General features: G+C 52.2%; 9 protein-coding genes across 9 annotated transcripts; 6 read left to right on the top strand and 3 right to left on the bottom strand.

Moving 5' to 3' along the window:
* Positions 1 to 276: 276 nt before the first annotated feature.
* Positions 277 to 6,237, top strand: CDV56_103069 (uncharacterized protein; the record flags this gene model as incomplete). Its single annotated transcript, XM_026756688.1, has 8 exons — positions 277 to 480; positions 529 to 600; positions 647 to 1,006; positions 1,050 to 1,094; positions 1,144 to 1,370; positions 1,418 to 1,982; positions 2,043 to 2,330; positions 5,038 to 6,237. The coding sequence occupies 8 exons, from the start codon at positions 277 to 279 to the stop codon at positions 6,235 to 6,237; spliced, it is 2,961 nt and encodes a 986-aa protein (XP_026615133.1).
* A 1,983-nt stretch (positions 6,238 to 8,220) lies between these two features.
* On the top strand, positions 8,221 to 10,624 carry CDV56_102536 (uncharacterized protein; the record flags this gene model as incomplete). Its single annotated transcript, XM_026756155.1, has 6 exons — positions 8,221 to 8,462; positions 8,508 to 8,641; positions 8,689 to 8,841; positions 8,893 to 9,093; positions 9,160 to 9,285; positions 10,488 to 10,624. 6 exons carry the CDS (start codon positions 8,221 to 8,223, stop codon positions 10,622 to 10,624), a joined length of 993 nt encoding a protein of 330 aa, XP_026615132.1.
* A 203-nt stretch (positions 10,625 to 10,827) lies between these two features.
* On the top strand, positions 10,828 to 12,864 carry CDV56_102244 (phosphate transporter; the record flags this gene model as incomplete). The annotated part of the gene is made up of 5 exons (XM_026755863.1): positions 10,828 to 10,887; positions 10,961 to 11,068; positions 11,118 to 11,449; positions 11,499 to 12,394; positions 12,455 to 12,864. The coding sequence occupies 5 exons, from the start codon at positions 10,828 to 10,830 to the stop codon at positions 12,862 to 12,864; spliced, it is 1,806 nt and encodes a 601-aa protein (XP_026615131.1).
* Positions 12,865 to 12,954: 90 nt separating this feature from the next.
* CDV56_101804 (fungal specific transcription factor domain-containing protein) lies at positions 12,955 to 15,965 on the bottom strand (the record flags this gene model as incomplete). Its single annotated transcript, XM_026755423.1, has 4 exons — positions 12,955 to 13,026; positions 13,076 to 14,743; positions 14,792 to 15,185; positions 15,607 to 15,965. 4 exons carry the CDS (start codon positions 15,963 to 15,965, stop codon positions 12,955 to 12,957), a joined length of 2,493 nt encoding a protein of 830 aa, XP_026615130.1.
* Positions 15,966 to 16,689: 724 nt separating this feature from the next.
* CDV56_101654 (uncharacterized protein) lies at positions 16,690 to 17,166 on the top strand (the record flags this gene model as incomplete). The annotated part of the gene is made up of 1 exon (XM_026755273.1): positions 16,690 to 17,166. One exon carries the CDS (start codon positions 16,690 to 16,692, stop codon positions 17,164 to 17,166), a length of 477 nt encoding a protein of 158 aa, XP_026615129.1.
* Positions 17,167 to 18,422: 1,256 nt separating this feature from the next.
* CDV56_101347 (uncharacterized protein) lies at positions 18,423 to 19,259 on the bottom strand (the record flags this gene model as incomplete). The annotated part of the gene is made up of 2 exons (XM_026754966.1): positions 18,423 to 19,006; positions 19,076 to 19,259. The coding sequence occupies 2 exons, from the start codon at positions 19,257 to 19,259 to the stop codon at positions 18,423 to 18,425; spliced, it is 768 nt and encodes a 255-aa protein (XP_026615128.1).
* A 1,320-nt stretch (positions 19,260 to 20,579) lies between these two features.
* Positions 20,580 to 21,989, top strand: CDV56_100924 (alpha-mannosyltransferase; the record flags this gene model as incomplete). Its single annotated transcript, XM_026754543.1, has 1 exon — positions 20,580 to 21,989. One exon carries the CDS (start codon positions 20,580 to 20,582, stop codon positions 21,987 to 21,989), a length of 1,410 nt encoding a protein of 469 aa, XP_026615127.1.
* A 2,178-nt stretch (positions 21,990 to 24,167) lies between these two features.
* Positions 24,168 to 26,099, top strand: CDV56_100212 (flavin-containing monooxygenase; the record flags this gene model as incomplete). The annotated part of the gene is made up of 2 exons (XM_026753831.1): positions 24,168 to 24,801; positions 24,853 to 26,099. The coding sequence occupies 2 exons, from the start codon at positions 24,168 to 24,170 to the stop codon at positions 26,097 to 26,099; spliced, it is 1,881 nt and encodes a 626-aa protein (XP_026615126.1).
* A 109-nt stretch (positions 26,100 to 26,208) lies between these two features.
* On the bottom strand, positions 26,209 to 26,712 carry CDV56_100017 (uncharacterized protein; the record flags this gene model as incomplete). The annotated part of the gene is made up of 1 exon (XM_026753636.1): positions 26,209 to 26,712. A coding segment is annotated over one exon (504 nt), but the record flags the coding sequence as incomplete, so codon positions are not given.
* Positions 26,713 to 26,749: the final 37 nt, after the last annotated feature.

The following is a 26,749-nucleotide window of genomic DNA, read 5'->3' as shown; positions in this document are numbered from 1 at the left end:
GAGAGGGCATTGAGACACAGCATAAGGCATACCGCAGGCGTCTCCTCGGTCCCTCTACCTTCATCTTGAGAACTGCCCCCCATGCATCTTTTCATGGCGTTCATCCATATTCCATACTTCGAAGCCGGTGGGGATGCCTGACGTCATGGCGTTGAGGTTTCTGAATTCTGATCGATGAGTCAGCAGGTTTTCTGCGCGGGCAGATTCCAATGGGGAGCAGAGTATAAACATCATCTTCATCTTCATCTACGATCTGATATCTGTCGACTCGATGGCATGGCGGTTCCATTGGTATCGGAATTATGCTCACTGCTGTGCAACCAGCATTTTCCGTCGCAGCTCGCGTCGATTTTGAGTCATCAGAAAGCGAACCAGAGCTACGAGAGCAAAGATCATCTTGTCCTGCGGATAGAAGCGTCCATCTCTCCAAAGGACGCATCTCCGCATGCCCGTTCGCCTCTGCCTGACCCAATACTGCTGGTAATTTCTCCTTCGTGTATACGAGGCTTTAATTCTTACCTTAATTAGGGTTCCATTGATCTTAAGAATGGACGAGTGATTCCATATTCCCCAACCACTCAGACTGCGACTCCGCCTCGAGTATGACCATCTTCGACTGGTAATATCTAGTATACTGATTTGATAGGACGATGAACCCGACGAAAGCACACCATTGACCCCTCAGTCAATCCAAAATGAGGAAGCGCATCCTCCCAAACGTCACAAGACGGTCAGCGGTTTGCGACCATCACGACATCTCCAGCCGGCCGTGACAACAGTAGATTCTTCAGAGTTAGACAGCAGCGGCGATAACTCTTCATTACAGGATCTAGACATGGTCTCCGGGTCCGTGCGGCAGGTCCATAGTGACACTGGGTTTCCACAGCGTAGAAAAGCCGGACAAGATAACGCCGCGCCGGTCCTGGAGCCTACATCAACCGATAAGTTGATCGCGGGAATCTGGAGACAGATGTACTCACCTGTGAAGCTGAGCCGGACTCCTTCTGTAAGTTCCTGATCGAATTGCGTGTACTTTGCTGACCGGACAGGTGGTTGAACCCACGATTAACATCCGCACTGGCGTCAGTGGAGATGTGAGTGAGCGGTGCTCGACGTTTGGGTAGAACTTGGCTGACAAGAAAGGTCTTCCGAGCTGTCAACACTCTCTGCATGAAATACTACAACCAGAGTCAGTCGTCTCGCGCCTTGGAGATGATCGTCCAGGCCTACTGGATTGAATGCTATGAAGCACGTATTGCTGTCATCCGACTGGAGAACCCGCATTTATCCAGTACTGAGGCACGAATGACCGCGCTGAAAGAGGCCTGCGCGGTCCTTAACTGGAAGGAGAAGGATCTCCGCAACAGAATGTATCTCAGCCCACCGTTTCGTTTCCTACCGCGCACTGACGAAATAGGGCAATTTGGCGCGGCTACAAGGAAATCAAAGATGCAGGCGGCTGGCCCGGCCTGATCTTTGCCAGCTCCGGTGTCTACCGGTTCTGCAAATACCGCACCGGCTTCGGCGAGGGTTTCTCGACTCGTCTGCGCCATCTCCGGTCGAGTCTGGAAGTTGCGGCGGACACCCTCCACCCCGAATGGAGGGATCTGTTGCATGTCATCGGCCAAGGGGATACACGGCGCCAGTATCATGGCCATCCCCACGAGTGGGTGACAGTGGCAGGAGAGCCTGCACTACCCCTGCACGCGACCTATGCGCACCTCGATCTGCCGAACGGGTTTCATTATCGCTTCATCGACGAGTGTGTGCTTGATACGACCGTATTCGGGACGGAGGACCCCCGTCGCGCACCCGATCTGGATCCGGATATCTGCCAGGTCTGCAAGGCAAAACAGTCGGACGACATTGAACAGAACCACTGCTCGTGTTTTCCGGCTCTATTCGGAGGCGCCAAAGGACCTGCTCCGGTGCAGATATTCAGCACAGCGAGCGGAAAGAACAATGGCGTGGTGGCCCGTGTGGTAAGTTCACATCGTGGTTATTTCCCAAGAGACGTCCAGCTGATGGATGGCTGGCTGCAGAACTTTGACCGCGGGGTGGCAATCGGCGAATTCGTTGGACTCATAACACATGGTGTCTCCGGCGTGGATGTCATGGTAGGCGGCACGAAGGGCAGGACGTACCAGATCTACCAGGGCGAGATGGGCAACTTCACCCGGTTTATCAACCATTCATGCCGCCCAAACAGCCGGTTCCAACGGTTCTACTGGCGCGGCAAGGAGCGGATCATTGTGGTTTCACGAGGGATAGTCGCGGGGAGAGAGATCACGGTAGATTACTCGGATCACTATTGGAAGCAGTTGAATAAGGTCTGTCTGTGTGGGGAGTTGTGCTGTCGATTTAGAGGGTCGGATCGGCAGTGATTAAATCAGTTGATCTATCATATAGTCTACATATTCTTAGGCTGATTTAGGGTGGTAATTTACATAATATTATGGGCCATTCGGTTATCAAAGTGACAATTCTCGACGCTTCTGTCGGACTGTCCCACCCGTACCACCATCCGGCGTTGAATGAAATATAGTTCACTCCAGATCACGCAGTGAGATGTCATACCTTGATGAGTCATATAGATCACTGATCAGCAAAGTGGAGATCTTCTCGATGGCGAAGGTATGCTGACGTGCAGGAGACTCAAGGCTATTGTAGCTATATGCACGGAAACCCGGACTTTCTCAAGAGATATCCCTCGCTGAATCATCGCCAACAGATAAATACGAAGTTCAGGCGACATGATATGTACTTTTGCTTTCGACACGGTCAAGTTCATCAGGAAGGCAATATAATATCACGCATGAATCCTGTCAGGGACCCAGAGACGAAGTACCTTTCCTCTATCAATGTACTAAATCCCCGAGCCAGTAACACAGGAAAGAGTCATATACATCATTGCGTCTGCGACAATGCATAACCCAGCCCAACAGCCGAGCTCCTGAAATTCCGCAAGAACCTGAGCCCTCAGGCAAGTACAAGGCCACCAACCAGACGGAATTCCACCCAGTACACACCGACAGAGCATGAGACACATAAGGTAGACCTCACGTACCAACGCCTTGCGACACACCATGATTAACTAAGCCCGACAGTACAGGCCCTCTGGAAACGCTGCTACCTAACACCCGAGCGCCACCCACGCCTCCCACCCCGTAGATCGACTACGGTCCCCCGAGCACGGTGCACCACCGCTGCAGCCTAGCACAGTGGAACCGTCCTCATCCTGATTCGGAGCTACGATTGCAGAGGACCAGTGACCATTGCCATGGAGCCGGAGATCAGCTGTCTGCGTCAGGAGATCGGGGCCGCTAGACTGGTACGCTTAAGCTTATCTTGACTTTTTTTCCCGAGAGATTGGGACGGGGGTTCCTGCGGCGGTTCGAACCTTGCTGTAACTCAGTATACAAGGTATACAGCAGAGAGATGCTTGGTTCGGCATCAGCAGTACCTTCGTGGCCTTGATGCTATCCAAGGATAGACACGTGACCGTTCTAGATATAGATTATAGATATACAGATATCCGGATATTCCCGTCTGTGTAATATCTGCTCGACATAATTTCGGTTCTTTGAATGGAATTAACGGACATTATGTTCCAATCTTCCAGGTCTGGATGACCGCTGGAGCTACCCCGCTCATTACACTACAAACACAGCGGTGATGTGCATACAAAAGTACCATACCCTGGCCATAGGGCGTGAGTCCATCTCTAGCTATAGGCTGAGGACGGCCATGACGTGGCTAGCGCTGATATTGTGTTGACAGCGGCCGGCGGATAGACAGGTCTAGTACGGGACCTGTGATGGGGAGACAAGGCCAGGACAATCCTTTCTGAATGGAGTGAATACAACGAGAATAGATGAGGTGATGAATGAAAATTCTGTATGGATCGTCAGAGGTCTGAGAGTGAACCATGAGATCGCAGCATTTTCATAATGGGATCGGCAAGCATCAGGGAGTATGTTTGCCAGAGATTAGTATCTCGACAACATTGGAAGAGTCTACTTCAATAGTAATCTGTACAGTGAGCTGATCCATAGTTCGGATTTGGACTCGGATATCCGGATTTACCAAAAACAACCGTCGATGATGACAGCGTGACTAAGCAGACTCGGGTCCAAAGGCCGAAGCCGGGGCGAGTTGCCCTATTCGAGTAATTCTCTCAGCAGGCTAAACCCGAAAGGGGTGCCAAGACCTGGGTTCCAGCCCTTCCTGTCAATCAGAAGCCTTAAAGAAGCAACGTCCACGCCGAAGCCGAGCCGAGACATCCCGGTAGGGTTGATCCCTATGTACCAGATTCTGTGCATAGCTCTGGATACTAAGCCTTGTCATAGAGCTATGATGGGTCTTGAGAGGAGTGTCTTGGCGGGTTTTAATTGCTGATCAAGTCATACTCATAGGTAGACTAGAAGCACAGATAATCAAGTCGCAACGAAGTAGACTACAATACCAGCATACCTACCCCTCACGATCAGAGGGGAAGCAGCGGTCTGTGATAGCCTCACCAACCACAGCTTCGTTGACTCATCCTCGCAGGGGGTCTGTTCCTGTGAGGAGACAGTGTCCATTCCGGATCGTCTGCCGTGTTATCCCGTCCTTTGGATTATCAACAGTTTTTTTTTTTTCTTTTTTTTTTCTACCTCCACATCCGACCCTTCCGTGAGCTTCCAGATCTGGTGACAAAGAAGAGTAATTAGCCCACTGCGGCGATCGCCTCACTCCTTTACTCTTAGGGTCCCCTATTATCCATGGCAGGTCATATGGCGGTTATCCGAATTAGATAGCTGCCCCCTCATGGAAAACGAGCCGGTGCAGAAAATTTTCTCTTGACTCAACTGTGCTTAACTGCTTATAAATTCAAAGGGAGCCCCGCTCGCTCAACCGGGATGTTTGCTCGTATCCTTTTCCTCTTGTCTGCGTAGGATGTCCCCATAATAGATATTCGCCCGCCTTGAAATCACCTCCTCTTTCCAGTCCGCTATCACCGCCCGATCAACGAACAAGATAATGACGGAAACACAGACCGCAACACCGGCCCTGGCGTCGTCGCGCCAGTCCGGACGCAGCTCCGAGAGCAGCAGCTCCGTGGACGTCATCGCTCAAGAGAAGCAGAAGCTAGCAGCAGCAGCAGCGGCGGCGGCAAGCTCGCCCCCCTCGACAACGGACAAAGAGCGTCCGGACCTGCACAACTCGGCTTCCCCGAAGCGGTGGAAGACCTTCTGGACCGCGTTCCGATACCTGCAGCACCTGACGCAAAAGCAGGTTGACGACTTCATGGCGTCATATGTCATCTATAACCTCGACTGGTCGGACGAGAAACAGATGATCGAGACATTGGGGCCCAACTACCAGGAGAAAGTCGGCGACTGCCTCAAAGCGTACTACGGGGTGTTGAACCACCTGTGTGCGCTGGGCGACGTGGAGAAGATGTACATCCCCCCGTTCATGAGCAAGAAGGCGACCGTGCTGGAGAACCAGCTGCTGTACGAGGAGTCGATCGCGCGCGACATCGGGCTCGGGCCCGGCGACAAGGTGTTGGATTTGGGTTGCGGCCGCGGGCGGGTGGCGGCGCACATGACGCAATTCTCCGGCGGCGCGCAGGTCACCGGCATCAACATCGATCCCAACCAGATCGCGCAGGCGCAGACGTTCAACGACAAGCGCGGGTTCAAGAACAAGTTCGTCGTGCAGGATTTCAACTCGCTGCCGCTGCCGTTCGAGGACGAGAGCTTCGACGCCTTCTACCAGATCCAGGCCCTGAGTCTGTGCAAGGACCTGGCCGCCCTCTTCCGCGAGATCTACCGCGTCGTCAAGCCCGGCGCCAAGATCTCCCTGCTCGACTGGGTCAGCCTGCCGGCGTACGACCCCTCGAATCCGGAGCATGCGGAGCTCATGCGCCGCGTCAAGCCGCTCATCGGCGCAGTCGGCACTCCCACCCCGGAGATCCTGGAGCGGGCGCTGGCCGAGGCGGGCTTCACCGTGTTGCGCTCGGACAATGCCAGCCTGGACGGGCTGCAGGCGCCGCTCATTGACACGGTGGACTTTTACTTCCGGTCCATGCGACAGGTCATCCTGGGTTTGGTCAAGGTGCACGCGCTGCCGCACCACTTCAAGACTCTGATCAACCGGCTCTGTCTGGACGGTCAGGCGTTTGTCAAGATGGACCGCATGCGCCTCTGCAGTACGAGCTACCGCATTATTGCTCAGAAGCCTTTGCGGTGATTTCTGGTCCCCTGATTTGGGAAGCGGCGCATTCTTTCACCTTTTTCATATTGTTTCATATTGTTTCATATTGCGCACGCGCCTCGCGACCAGAGCATTGGCGACAGTGGCCTCGCGGACTGGAGCCGCATCAAAGTCAACAAGTCTGCTGGCTGGATGAGACCGACGCCACAAAACCCCCTTTTGTCACGACAACGAAAAATGCTTCGCGACGATTCGCGAAAGTCTAATCTAATTTCCATCCTCAACAAACTCGGTATTGTATAGATCATCTGGAACAATCACAGAGAACCGGCATTTCAGTCAGCACGTGTCGGGGCCGGAGTCAACATGAGGAATCTCGAATCCTTCCAGGTTAGTCTGATGGACCGTTTTGACACTGGTCAGTGTGTCTTGGACTAGTCACCACGTGCGTCGTGCAGGCGAGTGCCGGTTACCCAGCTTGTCGGTTTTTGGTCTATTCTCCGTAATTTCAGGTGTTTCCCCCATAGCCACAGAGTGGCTGATAGATTTGCATTAGGGTTTCTAGCATCTTTTGCGCGTTTTGTTTTTGATTTTGATTGATGTGGATAGCCATTTTAGTTCGTCTCATGTGTTGGGCCTCAGGTTGGATACCCAGTTAGAGGGGAGTCCTTGGGGTTTACTTGGGGTTTACTCTGTATATAGATATTTAATACATGCTTTGATCAAACTGATTGAATTGTTGCCTCGGGATTGTGTCATACATTCGATATCTATCAGTATCAGTGCTCCGTACTCCGTACTCCGTACTCACATTTCTCTAAGTTTGCCGCTCCTTTTCTTCGAAGAAAATCCGGCGCGGACCCGATCCACCTCCGACGAAAACCTCAAAACTTTAAATTTCTTCTGGGTCAATGATATAATAAAATCAATAGTTGACCCAGGGGACATGACCCAGGAAACATGATCCAGGGGACGCGAATTGCTGGTCTGTAACTATCTGGGAGGAAAAGAAAGGAAAAGGACACATGCGACTGCCTGTCATGATGATCAGCTCAATGGTCAGTGCAATGGACAGAGCTCTATCTAGCTTGAGCTTGGACTTTGTAGAAGAATCAATGTGATATCAGTGCAGGACAGATGCCATGTCCATGACTCAAGAAGATCGTGCCATAGTGAGCAGGACCACCAATTGCAGTTCAGCAACCGCTGATTCTGAATCCATGGATATGCCATAACACAAGAAACAATAGTCGATTATGACTGTCAGGACAAAGCCGAGGAAGACTGAATCGAATCGAATCCCCGTCCTAAACGCCGTTCTAGAGGCTGACAAGGACCCCACCAGTTTATAAGCTTTGCACCGCAGCCATCCATTTGCGCACGTTGCGGATAACCCTGTCGCCTAGTCCTGGATTATCTGGATAGAGAGAGGCACTATTCTTTCTACTAGTATTGATTCCTGCTCTTGTATGTATGCACTATGCACTCCCTTAGCACCTCCACCAAGACATCCGATCCAGTTGTCTGGTCCACGAGGGCTCAGTCTGTCTATCTATTTACTCAATCTCTCCAGTAGGATGCTCTACTGTCGACATTTCTGACTGCTATCAGCTAACTACTCTATTTAAGTTGTGGTCTTTTCAACAACCCCTCCGCCTTGAACTGGGTCCAGTCCAGTTCCACCACCTTTGCGATCTGATGATTATCCGTCATAATTGAAGTCATAAATCACACATTGTTGACATTGGCATTCCACCGACCAGCCAGGAAGAATGGGACTCCGATTCCCAGTGTCCATCTCAGCCCCATCGATCACGCCTCGGAGATCAGCACGATCGCCCTCCTCCCACGTTGTTGTTCCACTGCTAGATTGATAGTGGCCTCAGCTTCATTAAATAAATATCCATCTCTGAAGCTGTCATCTTGACGATCATCTACAGATTCGTATACAACTGTATATACACCTACCTATCTCCCTTAGTGCTCATATATGACCACCGGCCGTCCCGCATCGCGGCCATGAGCCACCATACCGTATCCGTCTTCGATCACGACTGGCCTCTGCCTCCTCTCCCTCCATCCCGTCGCGAAAGCACAGTTTCCTCCTCAACAGGTTCATCCGGATCAGCAATCCTGGGTTCTCCGTCGTCCCTGTTCTACCACCCGCCCATCAGCCCCGCGACCACGCCGGGGACGAGGTCGAGGGTCCCATCGCTGCATGACGAGGTCACTCGGTTACAGCTCAATCCCGCCGTGACGATGTATGCTCCCTGGTCCGTTGCGAAGCGTCAATCTAACTTGCACAGATCCTTCCTGCGAAATAGCAAACTCTTCAAACTACGATACACCTACATCGACATCTGCAAAGACGCCACAGGCACCCTGCGCGGACTGGAGCTGGGGGGCGGGATAGGGCAGAATTCGCCTTTCATCCATACCTGTACGTCAGCCCCTGCATATCTCCAAACCGCAGACTAAACGATCCAGTCCACGGAACAAAACTCCCCGTGCCTCACCTCGAACACCCCAAACTCTGCGATGAACCCTCGCTGCGTATCTCCTTTCTCGAAGAGCAGACCGTCCAGAGCGCAAGCACGGTCTTCACCACCCAGCTTTCATATACCTTTGAGGACTGGCGCGGTCAGTATTTTTTAGTCTGTCTGCTCCGTCCGCTCTGCTGACCATGCACAGACTGCGTCCAGTTCCAGGAACTCATCCTCGCCGCGAAACTCGTCTTCATCGCCGGCATTGCCGAGGCGAAATCCAAGGGCCGCGGCGAGGAATGCATCAGCCAGAACCTGCGGATCCTGCGCGGGCCCAACGGGAAACAGGTCATGCTGTTTTTTGCGAACTCCCAGCGCAAAGAGCTGAAGCGATATGTGTCGATTCCTGGTATGCCTCTACCATCTTTTACATATCATCTCCCTACAGAATTATACTGTATACTGACGGTACAAGTAAATTGCATCGAGACGGTCAATCCCGGGAAGAAAGCCGGGCGGCCCGTGGTGCTGGAGCTGCAGCCGAACTTTGATATCCTGGCGCAGATGAAAGTATTGAACATCCAGTTCCTGGATGATCAGGGTATGTCATTTTCCGATGTTTGGTGTCATTTGAACCATGCTTACTAGCCACAGATCGGAAAGCCTTTTGTGCTTTTTTGACCAATCAGATGTTATAGTTGTACCATATGCAGGCTATGCCGGTTTACAGCAGAGTACCTATCTAATGTTAATGTCTGGTACCTGGAAGGCAGGCCCAAGGCACGAGGCATGAGCACAGAATTGAGGAATATAATCGCCAAGCTCGGGTGCATGCTACGGTGATTGGATATTTGGATATTTGGATCACATGGGACGTCGACCCTCATCTTAATTCATTATTTTATGTCATTGCAAGGAGTTTAGGTATTAGGTTGTCGGAAATAAATACCCTATTGTGCGTTTGATAGAGTTTGGCAAGGCAATATTACGGACTGACTTTGACTTTGACTTTAGGTACGGTGCTTGAGGGAATTTCTTTTTCTGAGTTTTGATGGTGTGTATCCGTAATAAGCGCAGTTATTATCTTCATTTTCTTCTTGTTGTTGCTTGTTACTTGTTGACAAATGATCGATAATGACAGACTGCTGGGTTGTGACTCGCTGGAAACTCCAAAATAAGTACGGTACCTAGCTCCCGGTGACCTGACCGCTGACAACCTGATCCTTCGGGTGTTTCGATTAGATCCTCACACGTGGAGGGATTAATGATTAGTACGGAGCACGGAGACGGAATACGGAGTATGTAGTAGATAGATAGATTCTGGAGTGCAGACAGCTACTAGGCACTGTTGCGAGACTACCCCACTGTCTCCCCTAGTTATCATCTATGTCTTTGTCATCGCCATTGTGTTCTAGACTGGACGACTCGCCACACGCCACAACTATGCGTACAAACGGTACAATCAGTCTTGCTTCCGGGTAGGCCAGACTCGTAATCGTTCTTGATATTAGCTGTCTCGACAGACAGACGGAGTAGATGTCTTTGTCGGTTGTTTTCACCTGAGGAGTTCATAGTGCAGACTCACTAGTCACTCGGCTCAGGGCTCGTCTAAGTATCTCCTCCGTCCTCGACTAACGCATAAACTTTTCAACTGTCAACTGCGTGTGACAAGTGGATCTCAGCGGGCCAGTTGTTGCACGACATCACCGCACGTGCAGCACCTGGCTCCTTAGGCCCGGGAGCTTAGTGATATCGAGGAGCGAGTGGAGCCAATAACATCCTGCGATGCTAACATGATATCAGTTGCGTCGATTTTGCTGCGGGCACTGCGGATTTTTCTAGTCGAGTCCGTGGCGGGCCTGGTGGGATGGGATGACTGGTTCGAGCTAGGGCAGAGCACTAGAGCTACAGAGTACCGTACCCATATTGCTTTTCATTGAGTTTATGAGGGTAAAGCGAACCCCTCAGGTGGTCAGTGCCTAGTCTACTGCCTAGCCTCGTGGGCCCATGCCTTGGCCAACTCGTTCGGTTTACGATTTTCTCTTATCTAGCCTGCATCTCTAGATCTGTGCAATGTGAAGCATCCATCATGTCGTGTGTCGATCGTTTTTGATTTTTCATCTTTCCCTTCGCTGTCATCACCATGGGTAAGATCAAGCGGCTGTATAAGACCGATCGGGCTCAGGATTTTGACCATGAGCAGGTACGTCTGTCTCCTATGTGGAGAGTCCGAGACTCTGCTGGAGGGGCCAGTGTGCTGATTGTACTCCGTACAGGACCGCCATGTCCGCATGCGACAAATCTACGAGACGATCGATAGACAAGGGTTTCAATGGATTGTCGTGTTCGTGGCCGGTGTCGGCTTCTTTCTCGACGGATACACAGTAAGTGCCGACCAGATGATCGAAGATTGACCAGAAGCTAAGTGGATAGCTCTTCGCTAGTAACATGGCCCTCCCCATGGTCAGCTACGTCTACTGGCAGAATACCGTCTCCTCCAAGAAACTCACCTACATCAACATCGCCACCCTGGCCGGTACGCTGTTCGGACAGGTCCTCTTCGGCTATCTGGCGGATCGCAACGGACGGAAGAAGATGTACGGCGTGGAGCTGATGCTGCTCATCACGTCGACCCTGGGCGTCGTCATGTCCTCGACCGGAGAGCATGGGAGCATGGATGTGTTTGCCTGGCTGGTCTGGTGGCGACTGGTGGTTGGCATTGGTGTTGGGGCGGATTATCCCCTCAGTGCCGTCATCACCTCGGAGTAGGTTCTTCTCCTGTTCCCAGGGGGACGGACGAAGCTAACGGCTTAGATTCGCTCCGGCCAAGCATCGCGCCCGCATGATGGCCAGCGTCTTCTTCATGCAACCGCTCGGTCAGATCGCCGGAAACATCGTCACCCTGATCGTCGTGGCCATCAGCAAGAACCAGACGCATGAGGACCTCACCCGCACCTTCGACATCATGTGGCGGTGGGTGGTCGGGATCGGCGTCGTGCCCGGTGTGATCGCGACCCTGTTCCGTGTCGCCATCCCCGAAACGCCTCGCTTCCTGCTCGAAATCGAGGACGACCCCGTCAAGGCCGAGTTCGACGCCACCACCCTCTTCAACGAGCCCCCGTCGCTCGACCCCGAGGACAGCTGGAGCAACCTCCCCATGCCCGCCATGTCCGTCACGAGCCAGTGCTGCTTCAGCGAAGGCCGCTCGCCCTCGCAGACCGAGATCCTCCAGCCCGCCACCCTCAACTCGCACTGGCATCTGACCAGGAAGGATCTCATCCAGTACTTCTGGACGGAAGGCAACTGGCGGACCCTCGTCGGCACCGCCCTGTCCTGGCTCCTGCTCGACTTCGGCTTCTACGGCATCGGACTCTCGAGCCCGCAGTTCCTGGCCAAAACGTGGGGAGCCCTGAACATCCACGACCCTGCGCCGGTGTGGAAAACCAACGACGACCCCAACGCCAACGTCTTCCAAATGTTCATGAACAGCTCCATCCACGCACTCGTCATCCTCAACATTGGCAGCTTTGTCGGCGGCCTCTTACTCATCCTCTGTATCCACAAGATCGACCGCACCGCCTTGCAGAAATACGGCTTCCTCGCCCTGGCTGCGCTCTTTATCGCCCTGGGGACCATGTTCATCACTGTCCAGCAAGAAGGGCCTGTGGCTGTCATTCTTTACATCATCGGACAGGCCCTTTTCAACTTCGGTAAGCTAACCTTCCCCCCCAAACGTGCAGATTGACCCAGAGACTAACAACCAGTCCCAGGCCCCAACTCAACAACATACATCATCCCCGCCGAGGTCTTCCCCACGCGCTACCGCGCCACCTGCCACGGCATCAGCGCCGGCGCCGGCAAGCTCGGCTCCATCCTCGTGCAGGTCTTCTCCTCATACTACAACTTCGGGACCGGGCCGGGCAACGAGCCCACCATCCGCCACGGCTGGATCCTGATCGTCTTCAGCGCGTGCATGATTTTCGGCGCCGCCGTGACGCATTTCTGGATCCCGCCGGTGCAGCGCGACGCCGCCGGCAAGGGCCAGTTCTGGGGCGGGAAGCACCAGTCGCTGGAGACGCTGGCGCTGGGTCGGCTCGGGTGGAGGAGCCGGTACGCGATCAAGCAGTCAGCGAGGCAGGGGCAGGGGCCGGTGCCGGCGTTTTCGTATGAGCTTCATTAATTAGACCATGGGTATAGCGGGTACCTTTCTTTCTTGTATATACTGCATTTACACCTTTACCAAAAATATTCCTCCATAGATAATAAAACTTCACATCACTGCATATTCATCCGTCGGGTTCGGAACCTCCAAGAGAGCGCTGTCCCAGCCCATACCACGAAGCTAGAATCAAGTCAGCTATAGCAAATGAGCCGGGGGCACCCACACCCACCAAAAAGTCCAGGTCACTATCTGGCGTGAACCCCATGGCGTCCCAGTCGTCGACGCCTTCCGTCGGTCTATCTCCAGCCTCCGTCGTATCGAGATACCCCTGCAGCAGCCCCGCACACGTCCGCATCACATCCACCAGCGCATCCCGAATAACTCGCATAGGGCAAGTCCCCGCACTCATCGCCTCGATCTGTCTCAGGGCTACTGACAGAATCCCATACCGCTTCATACTCGGCTTCCCGTCCGCAATGGCTTGCAGGAGATGCGCCTGGGCACGCTGGAGGGTGTGTAGGAGGGGGTGCCGCGCAGAGCGCGCAATCTCGTCCAAGAGCTCCGAGCCGGGTATGGCTGTTGACGGGTGCGGGCACCGCGCGGATTCCACCTCCAGCTGGGTGATTATTTCCAGGCATAGGGCGCTGATGATGTCGAGGGAGAGCGGGCCGCGGAATGTTCCTGCTCCCGAGGAGGAGAGGCGGGTAAAGTCGTCTGGGGGGTTGTCGGGGGTGTTGAGGAGGGAGAGGATGGTGGTGGCGGATTCGAGGCTGAGTTTGCGGGAGAGGTGGAAGCGGGGGTCGGTGAGGGAGTGGAGGGTGAATGGGCGGTGGAGGAGGAGGATGGATCGGTGGAGGTAGGTGGTGAGGTGTTTGTGGTGAAAGTCGGTCGGTTTCATCGGGTGGTTGGAGTGTTGCGCGCTGTGGGTGTGTATGAATATGGCGATGTCGTTGCAGGACGTGCTGAGCGCGGCCCCTAGTTCCAAGGCTTCATGGTATGGCAGTTCGGAGTGGACTCGGTTGATCATGCGGGCAATCTGCAATCGCGTTCGGAGAGAGTGCAGCAGCACAATCTGAACGGATGAGTCCGTGTAGTGGCCAGTTGGTTTGGGGGCCGGAGGGGTTGCAGTTGTCTCGTCGATATCTGCGTCATCAAGGTTTAGCGGATGCTCTGTGTCATAATCGTCGACCGAGATCAACGGAGGCATAAATGCATCCAGCGAGGTCTGCGTAGCCAGCTCCAGAACGGTCGCCCATAAGCGCCGTCGCATCTGACATTCGAACACAGAAAGGGACGGGAAATGTTTCGGATCTCGATGCAGTCCGAGGCTAAAGGCGAGCCGTACTAAAGATCCAGCCGAAACCCAGACTGACTCTTTGCCTAGAGTGTGCGTCTGCCGACAGAGGAGGAGAAGGCAAAAGACCTGCACTCCTTCCAAATTGGCTGCAGAGGCCTCCGAAAGTCCAGTGAGCCACCACCGTGCGGCACACACCCAACGACGCACCGACGACCTGACGGGAGCGCATTTTGTCTCGTCAGCATGAAATATGGAACCTATAGATATAACCAAGAGAAGCTTCAGTACAAAGCCACGCCGTGCTGACTCCGGATCATCCCAAAAGCAGTGGTAATCTCTCTGGAAGGATGGAACATGCAGTACGCGGTAGACCAACTCCAGAGTACGAAGATAGTGATGGACCAGCTGGTCACAGACCTCGCGGGTAGGTAGGTTTCTCAGCAGGTCCGGAACGGGATCAATCAGCTGTGGAGAGTCGCGAGCTTTGATTGTCCTGCGTAGGTTACGACATGTCTTGAACAAGTTGGTCATCTCCGCGGTTTGTACATCGTTGCTGGGTGCTGACTTGGTCGCCATGCGGACCTTGCGAATGGCGTGCAACTGTAGGTGCTCAGAATACCAGAATGAATGCTCATGTAGCGATCATACCTGCTCAAACGTGTGACTCCAACTACTTGGTCCGAACAGCTTGGTTTTATCCGCCGAAGCTCGAAGGTGCGGCAGCACTGGTGGAATACTGCATGGTTGGGAGGTCGGCTGATCGGCTGGCTGGGTGACCAGTCGCTGTTCAATGCCGAAAATACGGGCATCAAGTTCCTGCAACGATTGTGGAAAGGGTGCATTTCGTGTCGGCTGCGGTCTGGGTCCGTTTTCTCCCAGTAAGTGTTGTTCGAGCCTTTGAACACGCGCTTGGAGATCATCGAGAGTTTGTCTGAAGGGGAGGATGGAATCATCGTGCGTCCCAACAGGAGTATCCAAAATAGCAAAATCTTCCTGCGTCTCTGGAGTGGTTTTCCTTTGAGCCTCTGGCTGACCTCCTGGTCTGTAGAAACACGGCAGGGGATGTCGGGCTCTACGGCAAGGACCGCAAGGGATGGTCCGGTCGCAACGGGTCTTGCGTCGACGGCATTGCTCGCAGGACAATGCAGGTCGACGGCGTTTACGAGAAGTCGAAATACCGTTCATCGCACTTTTCCTGATGAAAAGATGCCAGGTTGTATCAGGAGCCGGTGGTTGCGAAGATGGAAGTCATCCGGACGGGTGACGAAGAGGTGGCCCAGGTCCAAGGCCGAGTCCGATGTCCGGGTTTACGTCGGGGATAAGAATAGCCGAGATTCTACGACGCTTTCAGTTTCTCACCATGAAGAATGATATCTGGATTAATTGATGTACTGAAATACTCTACTTGTGCATATTCCCTTGATTCCCTCTACAAGTTTGAGCTTGACAACAAGGTAATGGACATCATTCTGCCTGCAGACTGTGGGCTGTAGTAGGAGCGCTGCAGCCGTAGCGATGCTGCTGGTAGAGACAGCAAGATGGGAGTGTTCTTCAGGATCATTCGAAATGCTATCAAGAACGCAGTGAGGTCAAGTGCACGAGTCTTCAGAATTGCAGGTGCAATCATTTCCATAGAAGGCGCTTCCATGCACGTAGTACCCTGAACAATATGCTCTACGATGTCGACAAAAGTAATGTTTGCGCGGGTCGAGCGATTCGGATGATAGATGACTGTTCTCTTTTGGAGATTCTTAATTACTTCGTTTTCAGGAGTCGAGGTCATGGGCAGGGCTAAGCCCACGGCGGCGAAAGACATGTCCATGACATGAGAGTGTAGTATCGCCAGTCAGAAAAGGAAGGCGATGGAAAGATGTGAGAAGAAAGCTGGACAAACCTCAAGCTTCAGATTGCCTGGGATTTGAAGGAGTAATGGAACAGCAAGGGTCTCTCAATGCTGGACAATGTCAAGGAAACTAAGGTATCAGATCTTTCTACTCAGATCAGAGTATATCGCTGTATAGCTTCTATATCAGGCCGTTCAACAGCATTCTCGACTAATTGGCTCGAAAGACTATAATGCGTCTTTTCTCAATATAATTTTTCGTGATTGGCGTGATAGAGGTGATATACTACATTCTAATATGATCTAGGCATACTTCTTTCATTGTAACCTTATTTATGTAGGGTTACATAGGCAAATGCAAGCTGGCTGCGGCAACTCCATGGCGTTGATACATCAAGGCAGTACTTTAGTAGGTTCACAAAGCTCCCCCACTAAAGCTTGGTTTAAACCCTGCACTGACTGCGACTATGCATGAAGGTAGGGTCATACGACACATGCCTGCTTGCAAGACACTTCGGTCAATGTTTTAGACACTTTCACTCATATGGCCTGGAAGAAGACCAAAGACAGAACTCGATAGGTTAGTCTCCGAGGCCCCTCGTTCCACGGATATAATACCAGTAGTTAGAGATTTGGAACATCCCGTCTTCAGCTACCTGATTCTCAATAAAAGACAATCTACATCGATAACTGTTCTCCCAATATGAGACACCTCACCCAATGGCATCCCCAACACAAAGTCCCCATTGTGGACGGCAGATTTCAGGACCCAAACACTGGCGAGATCCAACAAAACACCCGTACAGATACCTATCTCGGTCCTCCTTCGGTACATGTGATGTGGTTCAACGTCCACGACAGCTCTTCATTCAGGAGTATCGGAGCCACACTCAATGCGTCGATTAACGAAGTCTTTATTGCGCTTGCGGACCATGTGAAAAACGAAGTTTATAGCATTATCAGCCTCAATGCAAGCTTGTACTCGGTGACTGTCGTCTGCTCGACTGGCAAGTCGCAGGTTGAGGTTGGAGGCGTGATACAGGATATGCAACGTCATCTGAGTAGGAATGTTGTAATTCCAGAGGAGGAACTGGCTGGTTTGAGGGCTTGGAAGGAGTCGATGGGTGATAATGATGTGGCTGCTGAGGATGAAAGAGGGCCAGCTTCTGAGTCATCTTGAAGATGCATGGCTGAATTGCTTCTCAATCTCTGCGATGACGATAAGTTCATCAAGCGTGATGGCTATCTGATGTTTGTTGGTCACCAGGACTGTCAAAAATTGGGATTGGGACGATGAATAAGTTGATCATAGGGAAAATAATCAAGAGATGAGCAGGCTTGGGACGCACAGGCAACACTATCTATATATCAGAGGGCTGAAATGATGAGGTCCGAAGAAAGCACAAGTAAAAAAAGCCGACTGCATCATCCGTGAATCGAACACGGGCCTCGTCGATGGCAACGACGAATTCTACCACTAGACCAATGATGCTACTTATTATTAAGTATTGTCAATTTACGCTCTATCAGCCTAAAACATACAGTTCTCATAGTAAGGTAGATACTTGGTATGTACCAATAAAGTTCAACTATGAGGGACTCTATGTGAAGCTGAGGAGTCTATCTGGTTAGTTCTCTTCATTGGTCAATCAACCGAGCGTTAATCTTCAATAAATGCTTAGAGAGATGTTCATTTCCTAACTATATAATATCATGTTTAACATAATCTACCACATACGACCATAGGGTGTGGAAAACAGGGCTTCCCGTCCGCTCAGCCGTACTTAAGCCACACGCCGGCCGGTTAGTAGTTGGGTGGGTGACCACCAGCGAATCCCGCCTGTTGTATGTTTTTGCTTTTTTCCCTCTTTCCATTCATTACCTATTCATTCAATTTTTTTTTTCCAAGTCAAGAGACAATCTATAACTTGCTTGATCATTAACAAGACCGTTGCTGAAGCTGCTACGATTCCCTTGATAGCAAGTTGATGACGTCTGCACCCTTCTTTCGCTTGATCTGCGCTTCCTGCTAGCAGTTTTGTCAAGGCATTGATCCATTTCATGTGGCGACTAGGGCTGTGTACAGCACCCCAGTCTGTGTGAGATCTATTTCCTGTTACTTTTGACTTGTCAACATCACGCTTGTCTACTCTCACAGCAGTAAAGACAACCAAGCTCTTTTTTGGAGATCTGGCTGTCACTTTCCGGACAGGTGTATATCTTTCTATTAATGACCTGAATCGCAGTGCTGTAGCACCTACCAGCCTAATGGCACCCACAAGCAAACGAGGCCCTAGAGTATACATAGGTTAACGCCCAGAAATAGGTGCCTATCGTACAAAGCTCCGTGATCGCATTCGATCAATGCAAACGATGATCGGGTGGATAGTTTATCGGCGCCCTGTCCAAACGGAATACAAAGCTGTTGTATCAATGCTACCCTTGCATCTCATATAATACATTTCGCTGCTGTTTCTTATTGCCGGGCAATTCCACGGCTGGTAGCTCCGCCGGAGCCATGGACATGGTCTCTGGTATGGGAGCCGGGGCTCCCTCTTGTGGGTTAGCCCTCCTGCGTCGACGCAGGAAGTAGACCGCAAATAGAAGAAGCAGAATGACAGCCGCGCCTCCAACTCCGACGCCAACGCCGATGCCGATTTTGGAGGAATTTGAACCCGACGAGGTGGATGTCGATGTGGAGGTTGCCGTGACGCCCGACGGGGCCGACTCGCCGGTCCCCGTCAGCAAGGCTGTCGCCGATGTACCGGTAGCGGTGGTTGAGGTTGTTGTCGTCGATTTCTCCCTGACGTAGAAATAAGGACTCCAGGATTTCCATCCGTACAGGGCAACTCCCGCGGTGCCGAGCTTCGCCGAGGCATCGAACAGGCCGACTTGGTATTGCGGGTTGGTGGTGTTGAAGTCTGCGGGGATCGCCCAGCTGTATTGCTCCAGGGTGCAGTTTGCGGTGTCGTTCACAACGAGTCGGTAAAGGCTGCTGCTGGTGGAGAATGAAGCGCCGGCTAGGCCGCTGGAAAGTCAGATCACATCGAACAAGACGAGAAAGGATTATAAGACCAGTGCTAACGCACCCACGATTTTGTCAATCAGGGTCCCTCCTGCACGTCCCAACGAGATATTGAGGGGTGTGTTTCCGCCATCGATCGCTCCCCACTGAAGATTGAAGGTGTCACCGGGGTGGAACTCGTTATTCTCGGAGTCGGTGAAGCCGTAGAATGTACCGGAGACGCAGTTCTCAAAGCCGTCGGTGGACATGATGGCCCTTCTGCCGGTGTGCAAAAAGCAACAGTAGTAGTACAAGTAATGGAAAATCGGTATTACAGACGGAGCATAGCAGTCTGGCTAGGACTATATACACATGCAGCCCATGAAGGGCAGGATCGGTGAGAGAGAGGATTACACTGCGAGCAAGACGATAGTAATAATAAACATTAAAGCTCCCTGTCTGCCACGCTTCTCGGGGCTTTATGCTAGGCCACTAACATGGGGGACTATGTATGCATGAAGACAGTTGGTCGGCCTCACACGCCTCAAGAAAATCCTTCTGCTGTCTTTGACAATTTGCAGGCATTATTGGATCCTTCTGTGGAGAATTTTCACTCGGCCGCAGTCTAGTCCAGCTCTTACAGCGACTATCTTTTAGTACGGTTGCTCTACTGAGTACTGATCGGTCAGTGCGAGTCTGCCAGTATTTGAACTTTGGAAAATGAAGATCGCAGTGGCTTCTTTCATTTCACTTTACTCGCATGGGGTCCTCTAAGCAGTACAAGATGTGCGAGATGTTGGGGTGATATTCAATAGTGCCGTGTGTCTGGACAAATTATAATATAGGATGTCAGAAGATCCCTAAGAGCATTGGCTTCGGGGATACTCCGTAGGTAATATTCGGTTGTTATCGATGCCTAAAATGTCAGCATCAGGCTGAGCAGCAAGAGACGGTCTGATAGCTAGTTTGCTAGCATCCAACTAGTTACGTGGACGTCCCTGACTTCCCGGTACCAAGAAACTAGCCCTAGTCAGGTCCAGCCTGGACGGGGCTCGGGACTTAGGGAGGCTGGGGAGCACATATGAACTAGATTAGTTAGCAATTAGGCGTTTCAAGCCCCTGCCTTTCAACTGCTGTCAGCCTGTCACCTATTCTAGGTATGTTCAGAGTAAACACCAGAGTCTTGGACTTCCCCTATTCTAGCGCCATAAGGCTCCGCCAAGCAGGACAACGGACTTGGTCGATCTCATTGGCCTAGTCCGGATGGGATTCCGAGCTAATAGACTAGGTAGTTATTAAAAACTGACTAGTCTACTACTAAAATGCCAGCTCCGTTTGTGTTTGAGAGAAATTGGGCTCTGCAAGCTAGACTAGACTAGTGCTTATCTAGCTCTCTGCTCTGCTGCCAGTTTTCTGATCATTTCTATTATCTTTTCTCACTTCACGTCATTCATTATTTATCTTCTCTGATGATTGAATTATAACGCTAGTTCGTTTAATTCTGTGGAAACCACTACCCTTATTTCCCAGGCTTGGTTATAGACCACATCAATGCATGCTTGGATGAGAAGCGTGAATCGATCAAGATCATGACTCGACCCGGCCAGCAGTTTCGACGACGGAACATCTTCATTGCTTTAGGCCTCGTGGCGATTGCTACATGGCTCCTTTCAGGCTCACAATCATCCCAATCCGGTGACACAACCACTGGACATGAGCAATTCTGGACGGACTTCTACCCCCTCCTGACTGCGGCGGCGCCAAACTGTGATCCGCCCTCCAGGATCGCAAACGCAGAGTCGGCCGGCTTCGACCCCAAAAACACCCAGCCGGTCGCGAATCTCTTGCAGATGACCGATGAGGATGTGACGAAAATGAAGCAGGCCCATACCACATTTGTCAAGAGTGTTCGGCAGGATCCGCCGCCCTTACACTACAAACTGGGAACACGAGGTCTGGTTTCCACGGCGGGCCCGTCATACATGCCGGTCTTGGTGATCTCGCTTCGAATGCTACGACGGACGGGCTCGGAGCTACCCATGGAGGTCTTTCTGGCGGACTGGACCGAGTACGATGGGTATACCTGCCAGGTGGTTCTACCATCTCTCAATGCGCAATGCGTCGTACTCTCGGAGATCCTGGACGCCGTCCCCGGAAGCAGGGATAAGGTCGCCAAATATCAGTACAAGCCACTGGCGATGCTCTTTTCCTCCTTCGAAGAGATCCTATTCCTCGATGCAGATGCCTTTCCTCTACAGAAACCAGAATCCATATTCTCAAATGAGCCATTCAAGTCTAGAGGCCTGGTCACGTTCCCCGACTTCTGGGGCCCAACTGCCTCGCCGCTATTCTATCAGATTGCCTCTCTGGAGCAACCAGCCCCCAACATTCGCCAATCAACCGAGTCGGGAGAGGTGTTTGTCTCCAAGAGAACCCATCTCCGAACTCTTCTGCTGTGCGCGTATTACAACTTCTGGGGTCCAAACTATTATTACCCGCTGCTTTCGCAGGGCGCAGCCGGCGAGGGCGATAAGGAGACCTTCCTCGCCGCCGCGATGGTTCTCAACGAGCCATTCTACCAAGTCAGCGAGCCAATCCGCGCTCTGGGCCGCCACAAGGCCGATGGCTTCTCCGGCTCGACCATGATCCAGTACAATCCCATTGAGGACTATGCGTTGACGCGCAAAGGGGAATGGCGCATCAGGGGCTCAGCTGCCCCGGCTCCAGCACCGTTCATTATCCACGCAAACTTTCCAAAATTCAACCCCGCAACGATCTTCCATGAGAACGGGCCGGTAATTAAAGAAGATGGCTCGTATACGCGGGCTTGGCTGGCACCAGAAGACCTGATCGAGGCGTTTGGCGCAGACGTTGAGAGGCAGTTCTGGGAGGAGATCCGCTGGACAGCTTGCGCGCTCGAGGGGAAAACAATCAGTTGGGAGGGCAAGACGGGAATCTGCGATCGGGCAACTGGGTATTGGCATCAGGTCTTTGGATAGTACGGAGTTTTCAGCAGCGAGTACAGTGCGTAAGGCAACGGTACGGATAGAGACTTGGAACGCGACTTAGCACTACTGCAGCATGATACGGCGACGGCTTCGGGACAGACTATTCGCGATATACAGCGGTGCGGTATGGCTATCCTTTCACATCAGGTAGTGCCGCCCTCGCGGCATTAGTACGGAATCTTCGACATCACCGTGGCTTATGCAAATTATTCCTGGAAACCAGACGCAGCGTCCTTGCAGCTTCGTCACAAGCATTCCTGCCTCCAAGCTTCGCCCTTAGAATCCAGATATGCCACGAACGAATTGCACGTGCGCCAACCTCGAAGGGTCGCACAATTTACCGAATTGAAGCATCGACGCTGGAACAAGCCAGCGCACTCCCCTCAGCCACTCTTCAGACAATGGCTGCCAACTCCCCATCCCCCTCGGCAGTCCCCACATCTTCGTGTCCCTCTCTCCTTCTCGACCTCTCCGATATAGCGCCAAGTGGAGTTTTGTTATCGTCACGGAATGACATGGTAGCGTCCCCCGCAATGTCAAGGATGGACACGGGGTTCTTCTCGCGGAATTCGTTCAATGCTGGTCGTGTTTCGAGGAGGGAGAGGTTTCCTGGAGAGCAGGGTATTCGATAAGAGTCATGTCGTGATGATTCTATTATGGGGGAGGTTCGAGTAGCCTTTTAGTCATGGTGATTATGCTGGGTTATATGCCTAAGGAGGTGCCGTCGGGTGTATTCAGATAGGGACCTCTGTCGAGTTTTGCTGGGAACATCTTCGCCTCGCTTGCGTCCTCTTTGGGTGCTATCGTTGCTCCTTTCAGGTCCGTTACTTCGTCTGGGTTGAAACACCCTTGTTCAGAATGAGGCAAAGACGCTTTCGGATAGCAGTATATATTGTGTGGCGTGACTCACCTGGGGGGATTGACGACCTGGATGGTAGGGCTGGGTTTGCCACTGCAGTTCATCGTATGAGATGGTTTCTTAGTCGGGTTGGGTGCACTAATCGGACCTGTATCCGATTATTGTAGTCGTTATAGCTATATTTTCCAATAGGCAGATAGTCTTTGCATTGTGTCAATTCCTCGCTTTAATTCGCTCTTTTTGAATGATCAATGAATTACATATATATATTACTTTTCACAACCAGCACACGGGCGATATCAGACCAGACTAGACTGAAATACAGCATTAGACTGAACAGGTCAAATTCTGTCATTTATGGAAATCCATAGTCTAAAGACCTTTGCTCCATGTTAAATAAGAAACAAAGACAGTCGGTTTCTGCAAATATCGATTCTCGTGTCAAGATTTAAAGGAGTCAATCCAATTGTTCATGATGTTGCACTGTGTAGAGCATGCTAATATCTAGAGCTCGCATAGCTCAGTTGGTAGAGCGCATGACTAGTAATCATGAGGTCAGCGGTTCAAATCCGCTTGTGAGCATTTCTTTTTGTATTTTTTGGTAGTCTTCTTCTTTGCTTGGGAACCATTCTCTTCTATTGGCTGACCCACCATCAATGTACATAGTGGAGTACCGCTCTATTTAACCCAGGAAGTGGTGCTCGCAATTGAGATCAAAGTATTGTCTGGTACAACATGCGCAACCACTGTGAACTAGACTTGGATTCCTGACACCTTGGACCTATCTCCAGACTCAGATGCCCGAAGACACAATGCCAACATGACAATGTCCTGTCACATCTAACCCCATCAAATGATCGCCAACTCTCGCATCTAGGCCGGCTAGCTGTCATAGAGGTGCAGCAATCACTTCCTACATGTTAGTTGCACATAACATGACTAATTAGATGACTGCCTCATTTGAAAGATGTGGAACAAACCCAGTAAATGCATATATCCCATGCAAAGTTTTCAATTGTCTGGTATATCAGGACCAGGCTTCTTGTCAAGTCGTACAGGGTATGGACCCCTGTTACAAATACGTGTCATTCTGCCCTGTCATCTCATTTCAAGAGGTTGTTGCTGTCGACATTGTCCAGACCAGCGCTGAGAAGCCTGAAGAGGGCGAGCTCTTTCCGTTTTGGGGCTTGACATTACCCCGCATTTTCTGATTACTCATTGTCAATGTGAAGGAGTGATTGCTTTCGAGTTCATATTCTCGTACACATTTTGCCTCTTTGTTCAACTTCTATTTTCCTGATACTGACAAAATGACTGTCCCCATCACTGATCTCCCCTCGAAGGATCGAATCGAGCCAAGCTCATCCTATGTCCCCATGGGAAAGTTCCCCCAAACTGCATCATCCACATCTATCGATGCTGCCAAGGTCGCCTCAGAGGTGATTGATCAGTTCAATAATGCTCTCAAACAGAAGGACTACAAGGCAGTCTCAGATCTGTTTCTTGAGGACGGCTACTGGCGGGACCATTTGGGTCTGTCGTGGGATTTCCGAACCACCAAAGGCAAAGAGAACATCGCCAGCTTCCTCGAGAATTCCGCACGGCTGGTCCAGGTTGACATTGACCAGTCATCGCCCTTCCGTGCGCCCCATGTTGGTCCAATTGATGCGTTCGGTGAGGTCACCGGTGTTGAGTTCTTCACCACCTTTGCAAACGATGTAGGGAATGGAAGGGGCGTAGTCCGCTTGGCGGAGAAGGACGGGGTCTGGAAGATCTTCACTGTCTTTACTACCCTCCAGGAGCTCAAGGGGCATGAGGAGGCCCTGAACACCCGTCGACCGCTGGGCGTGCAGCATGGCGCGCAATTAGGCAGAACGAACTGGCAGGATAGACGGACAATGGACTCGGATTTTGAAGGAAAGAGTCCCGTTGTGCTGGTCATTGGTATTTCGCCATCCCTTGGATTGACGAGGCGTTTGATGCTGACTTGACAAGGTGCCGGCCAATCTGGACTCACAGCGGCCGCTCGTCTCAAGATGCTCAATGTCGACACGTTGATCGTTGACGAAGAGGACCGCATTGGAGACAATTGGCGGCGGAGATATCACCAGCTCGTGCTGCATGACCCCGTGTGGTTCGATCACATGCCATATCTGCCGTTCCCTCCGCATTGGCCAGTATTCACCCCGAAGGACAAGCTAGCCGAGTTCTTTGAAGCCTACGCCAAGCTTCTTGAACTCAATGTGTGGACGCGAACCAAGCTCAAGTCGTCCTCCTGGAGTGATGTTAGAAAGCAGTGGACGGTCGTACTTGAAAGACGCAGAGAGGATGGCGCGGTTGAGAGCCGCACCCTTCATCCACAGCACGTCATCCAGGCTACCGGCCATTCCGGAGAGAAGAATCTACCCAAGTTCAAGGGGATGGAGTCTTTCAAGGGCGATCGTATCTGCCACAGCTCCGAATTTCCCGGAGCCAATCCCGCTTCCAAGGGCAAGAAAGCGGTGGTCGTCGGATCATGTAACTCTGGCCATGACATTGCACAGGACTTTTACGAAAAGGGATACGATGTCACCATGGTCCAGAGAAGCACAACGTGTGTTATTTCATCCGAGTCGATCGTCGAGATCGGGCTCAAGGGTCTCTACGAGGAGGCCGGACCCCCGACCGAAGACTCGGACCTGTACCTGTGGAGCATCCCGAGCGAGCTGTTCAAGGCGCAACAGCTCAAGTTGACCGCCGCTCAGAATCAACGCGATGCCGAGAAACTCGAAGCATTGGACAAGGCCGGTTTCAAGGTCGACATGGGATCGGACAACGCCGGTCTGCTGATGAAGTACCTGTCGCGGGGCGGCGGCTACTACATCGATGTGGGCGGCAGCCAGCTCATCGCGGACGGCAAGATCAAGGTCAAACAGGGCCAGGAGATCACAGAGGTCCTCCCTCATGGAGTTCAGTTCGCGGACGGCACGCATCTGGAGGCCGACGAGATCGTGTTCGCCACCGGGTATCAGAACATGAAGACGCAAGCGCGCGCCATCTTCGGCGACGAGGTCGCCGATCGCGTCGAGAGTGTCTGGGGATTTGACGAGGGAGGGGAGATGCGCACAATCTGGCGGCGGAGCGGCCATCCGGGATTCTGGTTCATGGGCGGGAATCTGGCGCTCTGCCGGTACTATTCGCGGTTGTTGGCCTTGCAGATCAAGGCCCTGGTGGAAGGTATCACGGTCTATGGAGCGAAATAGACGCATATAGACCCAGCAGAGAGTACTCGGTAGAAAACTGGAAATCTCGCATCTTTAACCATATGACCGTCATAATCGTTAATTGGCACTGATTCGTACGATGCTAACTTCAACCCAGCCAACCCTCTTGCGACGCAACCCAAACCCCCATCGTCAGAATAATTGTATAAACAGCAGTCCTGAGCTGCGCCTCGGACAGCTCAGGCTCCGTAGACGAGTCCACACCCACACCCACACCCACACACTCCCGAAGCGCATCGCGCGGCAGCCGTTCCCAACAACCCACCTGGAAGCCCCTTTTCGTAAGCGAAGCCACCCGCGCCCCCCGGCGCGTCTTCGCGTCGACGATCCCCAGCACGAATCTGGCACCGGCACCGGCCCCGAGGCCGTTCTCTCCCGGCGCCGGATCCGTCGACGACGAAGAAAACGAAATACTCCGCTTCTCCCTGCCGCTAGACCCAGCCCCCCGTTTCCTCCACTCCAGCACGTGCTGGTTCCCCCCTTCCCCGTCCTGTCCCTGAAACCGGTATCCACCCTGCCTCTTATACACCTCTGACCCTCCCGACGCTCTTCCCCGCCTCGCCTCTGCGGTCCCCCTCCTTCTCACCACACTCTAACACTCCCGTCCACATCACGCACCACTTACTCAT

This window comes from Aspergillus thermomutatus (assembly GCF_002237265.1).
Source record: "Aspergillus thermomutatus strain HMR AF 39 chromosome Unknown NODE_74, whole genome shotgun sequence".
Taxonomy (NCBI): domain Eukaryota; kingdom Fungi; phylum Ascomycota; class Eurotiomycetes; order Eurotiales; family Aspergillaceae; genus Aspergillus; species Aspergillus thermomutatus.
Note: the sequence above shows the minus strand (reverse complement) of the source record. Positions and strands in the feature narration are given on the sequence as shown.